The following is a 9,118-nucleotide window of genomic DNA, read 5'->3' as shown; positions in this document are numbered from 1 at the left end:
ATTGAGAACCCTCTCTTCAGAAATGTTTGACCTGGCTTCTTTTTTAGTACCAATGACTGGTGAAGAAAGAGAGTAGGAGTCCATAAATGAAGATGTGATACTGAACATTATCTATAGAGCAAAGAAAAGTCAAGGGATGATGTATAGATATATATGATGTGCCTCATTTCAGTCTGAAAAAAAATAGGTTAGTATTCTTCCCAAAAATTGTGAATACCATAGACCAGCGGGTTTTTGTTTGTTTGTTTTGTTCTTGTTTTTTGTTTTACATTTTGGAAGGTACAGCTTCTGATTTGCAACAACTAGAATAAAAAGGTGGAGAATGAGTCCATAGGGGCTTTTCGTTCCCATTGTGGATTAGAGGTCTAAATATCATATGGAGCCTTCTGCCTTCCTGGAATATGAATGCTCAGTGAAATCCTGGGCAGAAGAATGACTTGGAGAAACTGGACAGTTGTCAGTGAGTTTGTTCTTGTGAGCTTTTCAACTTTGTCCTCTGAGATTCAAGCTCTGCTCTTTTTCCTGTTTTTGACTATTTACTTGGTTACTCTAATGGGAAATGTTCTCATCATCCTGGTCACTACAGCTGACTCTGCTCTACAAAATCCCATGTACTTCTTCCTCAGGAACTTGTCCTTCTTGGAGATAGGCTTCAACTTAGTCATTGTGCCCAAGATGCTGGATACTCTGATCATCCAGGATGCAACCATCTCCTTCCTTGGCTGTGCCACTCAGATGTATTTCTTCTTCTTCTTTGGGGCTGCTGAGTGCTGTCTCTTGGCCACTATGGCATATGACCGCTATGTGGCCATCTGTGACCCTTTGCGTTACCCAATCATTATGAACCGCAGAGCCTGTGCCCAGCTAGCAGCTGCCTCTTGGTTCTCAGGATTTCCAGTGGCCACTGTGCAAACCACATGGATTTTTAGCTTCCCTTTTTGTGGCCCCAACAGAGTGAACCACTTTTTCTGTGACAGCCCCCCTGTCATTGCACTGGTCTGTGCTGATACCTCTCTGTTTGAACTGGAGGCTCTGACAGCCACTGTCCTATTTATCCTCTTCCCATTCTTGCTGATCCTGGGGTCCTATGTCCGCATCCTCTCCACTATCTTCAGGATGCCCTCAGCTGAGGGAAAACGTAAGGCCTTCTCTACCTGTTCCTCCCACCTCCTGGTTGTCTCCCTCTTCTACAGCACCGCCATCCTCACATACTTCCGACCCCGATCGAGTACCTCTCCTGAGAGCAAGAAACTGCTATCCCTCTCCTACACCGTGGTGACTCCCATGTTGAACCCCATCATTTACAGCTTAAGGAATAGTGAAGTGAAGGCTGCACTGAGGCGAGTCCTCCACAGGACCCTGGGCCCTCAGAAAATCTGATGAGTGAGATGCAAACCTAAGGGATGAAATGCAAGGACAAAGGAAAGAAAAAATAACTCCTCCCATGGGTTTTGGTCCCTACTTATTCTAAGAGCTGTGATATACCCACTAGGATTTTGGACTTAGTAGGGTCTGTTTCTGAATGAAAGAACATGAGTGATAAAGGAGAACTTCTGTAGGCCCAGGATTCTGTGGGACCGATGTATCTGAGGATGCTGCTAGATTACACAGATTGGGAAAGTTTACAATTGTTGTAGTAACAACACTACAGCTCACCATTCTTTACTTTATTTTAACTTTTCTTGAACTTCTTCATCCATATCTTTTTATGATCTCCTCCTTTATATTTTCTACTTGTCCAAAAACTGTGGCTGCAACTTTCCAGGATCTTTCTCCTTTCAAAGTAAAGTTTTGATGATGGCGAAAATAAATAGCAGAGTTTTGTTTCATTCTTCACTCATTTTTTTTTTTGGAACTCGAAATTTCAACACATTTTGACACAGTGCTGAATATAATAGGTGATTTCTTTCCCTGTAGAATATATATTCTAGTGAAGAAGAGAAATAATAAAGCAATACTTAAAAACTTTCACTGGCTTATAAAGTACCCATGTACTATTAGGTTGGCAAACGATAACTTCTTCCTCTGCTACTATAATTGGTCTGTACCTCATATGGAGAATGACTACTCCACATGGAGACTGCCTCAATCTCAAATTAGTCACGTTGGATCTGAGAGTTGTTTGACAGAAAGAGTGTCCTAAGTTAAGTGGACAAAAATATAGGAAATGGCTGTAAATAATCCAAGATTCTTTGTTTACTAGATTTTTATGTAATCATATTGTGACTAGATGATATCAACTGTTCTTATAATTTTGTCTATTACTCAACCAGTGTAGTAGCCCATCTTTAGAATTTTGTCCAGTGAATATAGACCAACTCTGGACTCTTGAAAAAATAGCAGACTTGGGATGTGGGCACCATAGCTTTGTGTAAACTATTCATAAGAATTTATTGATAATTAACAGAGTAAAATCACATCTACTGCATAGGCATGTTTTCTCCACAAACTCTATAAATAACTCTCTGTGTGCCATAGAGGTATCAGGGCCAGTTCAGTCTCCCACACAGTGTATCCTTCAGCTCTCCTGTACCAAGGACCTAGAAAGGCAGCACATTCTAATTATCACTATAAGAATTTGCATATTAAAAGGTAGATCATGAGGTTCTGTTTCAGTGATAGCAATCACACAACTAACTGTATTGGCACCATTATACATTTATAATCTCCAATTTTAGCCAAACTTTAATCACTCCTTCACATTCATTTTATTTGTCCTTATATGGTAGGCAGAATAAAGATGTCCATGTCCTAATCCCCAGGACCTATAAATATGTTACCTTACACAGGAAAGAGGACTCTGTAGACAGAATTAAAATAAATATCTTCAGATGGGGAGGTTATCCTTGATTGTTTTTTAATATAGTAATAGGTAATCAGAAAGTAGGTACAGAATGAACCTGAAATATTTATTTCTGTAGCTTTCTTGCCTCTACACACCTAAGTCCACAACTACTGTCTTCTGCTTTCTATATAGACCTACCCTCTCCAAGTCCTAGTTGTCCTTCAGGCCCAGGCTTAGTATCAGCATTTTCCTCACTCTTGCTAGCCCTGGAATGTCACTATTTGTTCTTAGTTTCCAAAATACAGTTTTTACTCTTATCTGACAGATAAAATATCCATGTCCCTAATAAGAGTGTGAGAAGGACAGCAGAAACCATATGTACATCTTCATTGTACCCACGCCCTTAACTACCCACTTCAAATACATATACAGAATGCATGTGCCAGTAAACACGCATGTAGCACCTTGCTCACCTAAGTGATTAAGTAATGTTTGTTAATTTATTGATTATTTAATGTTGCAAAGAGATTCAGAAATACAAAAAGATAAAAGAATTAGAGTAGGATCTGGGATAGATTGATAATAATACATAACATGGTAAAAAAAAAAAGATAGATTTACAGACTCCAGGGTTTTTGAAATGTAAATGTTTTTTTCAGGATTTCCAAACTCTTAGGTGCCAAAAACCAACAAGAAGGAAGCAGACCCTCCTTCTATTGGTCCATGAATTATTATCCTTCTTCTTTTACAAAGGAAGTGTTGGATGAAGGATGGAGGGTAGGTCTCAACAAGGTCCCAGGATGAGGATCTTGCCATATTCCAACCTTGCTGAGGAAAACTACTCAGCAAATCTTATATGCAAGGAGCTAAAGTCTCACAGTCAGTGGCAGATTTCAAGCCTGCATGGGAAATTCCTTGTGGCCACTTTCCTCAGAGCTCCCTTCACATCCTTGTTCCTCAAGCTATAGATGAGGGGATTGAGCATGGGTGTCATCATTGCATAGAACACAGACACCAGTTTTTCCTGTTCTTTGGAAGACTTTGGTATCATGTAAGTGAAAATTGCTGACCCGTAAAAGAGGATGACCACCATGAGGTGGGAACCACAGGTAGAGAATGCCTTGCGCCTACCAATGGCTGACTTCATCCTGAACACAGTCACTATGATGTGGCCATAGGATACCAGAATTAGGGATACAGGTATGAGGAGAATCACGACACCCATGAGGAAAATGGCCATCTCTGAAGTGTGGGTGTCTGTGGATGCCAGCATCAACAGTGCAGGGGCCTCACAAAAGAAATGAGCAATACTATTGCTGCCTCGGTAGGGTAGCCTTAGTGTAAAAGTGGAATCTACCACAGACACCAGAATGCCGCTGGTCCATGATCCCACAGCCAGCTGAACACACACCCTCCAAGTCATGATTCTAGGGTAATGCAAAGGGTTGCAGATGGCCACATATCGATCATAGGACATCACCGCCAGCAAGGCACACTGTGTACCCCCAAAAATGAGGAAGAGTAAAAGCTGAGCTGCACAACGTGTGAATGAAATGATTTTCTTCCTGGATAGCAGATGAACCAGCGCCTGAGGAACGATGTTGGTAGAAAAACAGAGGTCAGCCAAAGATAAGTTGCAGAGGAAAAAATACATGGGTGTGTGAAGCCGAGAGTCAGCCTGAACAAGGCGCATGAGAAGCAGATTTGCAAGCACAGTAACCAGGTAGACACCCAGGAATAAAATAAATAGGAGCTTCTGAGTGTGGGGGTCATCAGAGAGTCCCAGGAGGAGGAACTCTGTCACCTTCGTCTGATTTGCTTCTCTCATACTTTGTTGTTTGTGGAAGAAGTCAACATGTTAAACATAGGTCCATAGAACCTCAGATTTGGAGGGCTTTCTTTCTTTTTTAAGATTTCATTCATTTATTAATGAGAGACAAAGAGAGAGAGGCAGAGACATAGACAGAGGCAGAAGCAGGCTCCATGCAGGAGTCCGATGTGGGACTCGATCCCTGGACTCCAGGATCATGCCCTGGGCTGAAGGCAGGCACTCAACCACTGAGCCATCCAGGGATTCCTTGGAGGGCTTTTGAATTGCTCTCAATCACTATCAACCATTCCAAAATTCCCCTTTATATAAAAGATGATATGCTGCTTTAGTTGGAGCATTTTCAGTGTTGTAAAACTTCATACTTTTAAGATGGCGCCTTCATTTTTAGTGTCATCTGTAAGTGTAGAGTAGATCAAAAGTATCATCTTCCTTAATCCAAATACCAAACATCTAATAATAAAAAAGATTCAATTAATCTATAAATCATGGTATTTATTTCACTTTATTATCAACTAAAACTCTTGAGTCTTAATGCTGCTTTTGCCACATCTCCTCATTTTATAATGGCATAGTTTTTTTTCTATTCTTTGGGCATATGACTGTTGTCTCTTCCATGAAAAGACAGTCACTAAGATATAAGAAATCAAAAAGGGCCTTGGAGAATTGGCAGGTTATTTTCTCCAGCAAAAATGTCAGTTCTTCAGTATACTTTGACTAGTTTTCTGTGTGCAGATTACACAGCACTAATCCACCGCCTCTAGCTCATCGTCTCTCACTGCCTTGCATTATTTGTCTATTATTGCCAGAGATTAAAAACTCTTGAAATCTATATCTTTTTCCTTTTTGTGACCCTTTATAAACATGGTACGGGAAGGTATTTGATCAATTATCATTAACTAAGTCAAATTAAAAAAAACAATTGATCATATGGTTTAGTAGAGTTGCTTAAAAAGCCTACCAGATTCTGATGTCACTAAGGAGGCAACATTGGTTGTTTCTGACTTTGTTCTCCCTCACAAGAACAACCAACAACTATTCCAGAATAAAACATCACTGAGAAGCAACCTGCACCACAGAGACCAAGAGAGATGGCATTAGAAAGGTAAAAGAAGTAGCTACATGTTGAATGCATTGTCCTTCCCCCAGACCAGAGCAACACCATGTGGTGAGGTCTGCCCTGAGCCTCCTATTCCTCTAATAGGAAAAGAAAACCCAGGGGAGATGATCTGTACTGCCCCAACATTGTGGGTGCTTTGCAGGAGCCTCTGCTCTGATCCCATACCATAGGGACTGCAGGGGAAATAATGGGGCTCTACCACTGGAATCTGGTTGCGATAGAGAAGGGAGAGAGGCTTGCAACAATCAGTACATAGATCTTGGCAGACCAAATTCATACCTGCTGTGCCCAAGACTAATCCCAACCTGTAGCTTTGCTCATCTGCAGGACTAGCTCAGATGTACTCTGGCCAGGGAACAGATGGAGTGCAGAGTTGCTTGATTCAGATCTTCAAAGGAGTTTTGCTGACCTCAGAGACTGGTTTTCCCAGGCTCAGGCAGGGGGGCGAATCACAACCCTGCATGCTGTGAAGAGTGTCTTCTGGCCCCATCTGACCAGAGGGCTGAGGACAACTCCTGGAAGCAGTAGAGCCCAGCAGAGCTCTAGCTGATAGGTCAGTGGGCAGAGCTGATTGCACCCAGAGCAAAGCCAGTACCAGAGGAACATTCCTGTGCTACATACAGGCAGAGGCAATAATTCATAACCTAGACTGAAGGTAAATCCCAGCCCCTCCCAACTGGATAACCTGCCTGGGAAATTGAGAGTAGCCTGAAGTGACTCAACTCCCTCCTACCCAGGCAAGGAAGCTAAGGCATAGTAGCTCCACCTACTATCAGGAGTGTCTCCTGGCCCCATCTGATTAGAAGGGCTGGTGACAGCTCCTAGAAGCAGTGCATCCCACGGACATTCAAGCTAAGAAGCAGGTGCACAGAACTGAAAGTTTGCAGAGCAAAGCCAGTGGCTCTGTTCCGTCAGGAAACTTGGAGTGTGTCAAGACAAAACAACAAAGAGATTGCCAGCTTTAGAGCTGCTTTCTCACTGTGCTCAGACAACAAATCTTGTGTAGCTCTACTCATCACTGAATACAGCCTTCAGCTTGTGCAACCAAAGAACCTAACCAGAGAACACTGAAAGCTGCCTAGCCCATCCAATGGCCCTATGTATGGTGGCACTAGAGCAGAGAGCACAACTGTAGCATCCCTCATCTGCAGAGCAAAACTGATGACGTCACTTGGCCAGGGAATTCAGTGAACCCTCTGAAGGATGGATTGGGGTCCTTAAATAAGAGCTGTACAGGCTTTGTGTTCTGTCTTGCTGTCCTGCCAGAGGAATAATTTAATTTTAATAATAATTTCATATATTATTACTAAATATAGTACCCTGTCTTGATCCTCTAATAAGCCTGACCAGAGAATCCAGGCAGCCACGGAGCCCATCCTACAATCTCACTTCGGTATGGAACTAAGACAGATAGATGTCCTACCCAACTGTTCTTGGCCAGTGGCACACCTCCCATCACATAAATAGAATGAAAGAAAAGAATCATATGATCATCTCAATAGGCACAGAAAAAAATAAAGATTTGACCTAATTCATCACCCATTTGTGATAAAAATTCAACATGTCATGCATAGAAGGAACATATCTCAGTATAAAGGCCATATGTGGGGATCTCTGGGTGGCTCAGCGGTTTGGCGCCTGCCTTTGGCCCAGGGTGCAATCCTGGAGTCCCGGAATTGAGTCCCACGTCGGGCTCCCGGCATGGAGCCTGCTTCTCCCTCCTCCTGTGTCTCTGCCTCTCTCGCTCTCTATCATGAATAAATAAATTAAAAAAAAAAGAAAGAAAAAAGTTATAAAAAAATAAAGGCCATATGTGATAAGCACACAATTATTGTCATAGTTAACGGCGAACAGTTGAACGCTATTCCTCTAGGATCAAGAACAAGACAAAAGTGCCCACTTTCACCACTGCTAGTCAACATACTATTTGAAGTCCTAACTGGAGTAATCAGGCAAGAAAAATAAATAAAATATATCACAATTGGAAAGGAAGAAGTAAATTGTATTTACATGTGATATGTTTTTATAAATAGCAAATCCTAAAGACTCAATCAAAAGAAGAAAACCTGTTAGATCTAGTTAATGGATTCAGTACAGTTGCAGGATCCAAAATCAACATACAAAATCAGTAGCATTTCTATACACCATCATAACAGTTTCTAAAACACAAATCAATCCCATTTGTAGTAGCATCAAAAACAATAAATACTTTGGAATAAATTTAAGGAGATGTAAGTTCTCTACGATGAAAACTACAAGACATTGATGAAAGAAATCCAAGACACAAAGAAATGGAAAGCTATCTTATGTTCATGTTTAGAAGAATTTTAACATTGTTAGAATGTCAATACCACCAAACGCTGGCTATAGATTCAAAACTATCCTTATCAAGAGTCCAATGGTATTTTTACAAAAGTAAATGAAACACTCCTAAAGTTTATATCGAACCATGAAAAACCACAAATAGCCAAAGAAATCTGAGAAAGAACAAAGTGGGAGGCATCACACTTCCTGGTTTCTAGCTATATTATAAAGCTATAGTCATCAAATTGGCATAAATACAAATAAACCAATGGAACAGAATGGAGAAAGCATAAATAAATTCGAACATATAGAGACAAATAATATCGGACAAGGGAACAAAGAATGCTCAACGGAGGAAAGATGGTCTGTTCAATAAATGGTGTTGGCGTAATTGGATAGTCACATGCAATAGACTGAAACCAGACTCATCTTTTATACCACTATCAAAAATTAACTTCCAATGGATTAGACTTAAATGTTTCCTGAAACACAACAAATACAAAACAAAAAAATAATTTTAAAAAGTGATTAAACTTGTTACCAGAGGCAGAGGGTGTGGGGAGGAAATTTGGCGGAAGGGGACCAGAAGGTACAACTTCCAGTTATAAGATAGATATATACTAGGGATAGAATATAGAACATGGCTATAGCTAAGACTGCTTTATAGTATATTAGAAAGTTGTTAAGAGAGTACATTCTAAGTTCTCATCAGAAGGAAAATTTTTTTGTTTTTTCCTTTTTTTCTTGTTTCTGTAAGAGAAGATGGATATTAGTTGAGCCTATTATGGTAATGGTAATCATATCATAATATATGTAAATCAGGCCATCATGCTATATTCCTTGAACTTATATAGTGATGTATGTCAATCATTTCTCAATAAAACTGAGTGGGTAGAGGATGGAAGACTGTCATTATGCCTAGAGAGATTTGCAAGACTCTGAGAGTAATAATAAAATTTCGTTCAAAAAGAAGGGAGACAAAATTTAAGGTCTAAAGATTAAGGACCTATGCAAAGTTTAGGCATTTGAGCTTTTATCTGCTTGGTAAAGTTGCCTCAAAATAATGGTTTAAATGCAGCAT

The 9,118-nt window shown here is 40.5% G+C and overlaps 2 protein-coding genes across 2 annotated transcripts; one reads left to right on the top strand and one right to left on the bottom strand.

Annotated features, from left to right (window-relative positions):
• The first annotated feature begins 432 nt into the window (after positions 1-432).
• On the top strand, positions 433-1,380 carry LOC140615424 (olfactory receptor 10A4). The gene has a single exon (XM_072795282.1). The coding sequence runs from the start codon at positions 433-435 to the stop codon at positions 1,378-1,380; it is 948 nt and encodes a 315-aa protein (XP_072651383.1).
• Positions 1,381-3,665: 2,285 nt separating this feature from the next.
• On the bottom strand, positions 3,666-4,613 carry LOC140615423 (olfactory receptor 2D2-like). The gene has a single exon (XM_072795281.1). The coding sequence runs from the start codon at positions 4,611-4,613 to the stop codon at positions 3,666-3,668; it is 948 nt and encodes a 315-aa protein (XP_072651382.1).
• Between the last annotated feature and the right edge of the window lie 4,505 nt (positions 4,614-9,118).

This window comes from Canis lupus, chromosome 23, assembly GCF_048164855.1.
Source record: "Canis lupus baileyi chromosome 23, mCanLup2.hap1, whole genome shotgun sequence".
Lineage (NCBI taxonomy): Eukaryota > Metazoa > Chordata > Mammalia > Carnivora > Canidae > Canis > Canis lupus.
The sequence above is the reverse complement of the archived record's forward strand: the minus strand, read 5'-3'. Positions and strand labels throughout refer to the sequence as shown.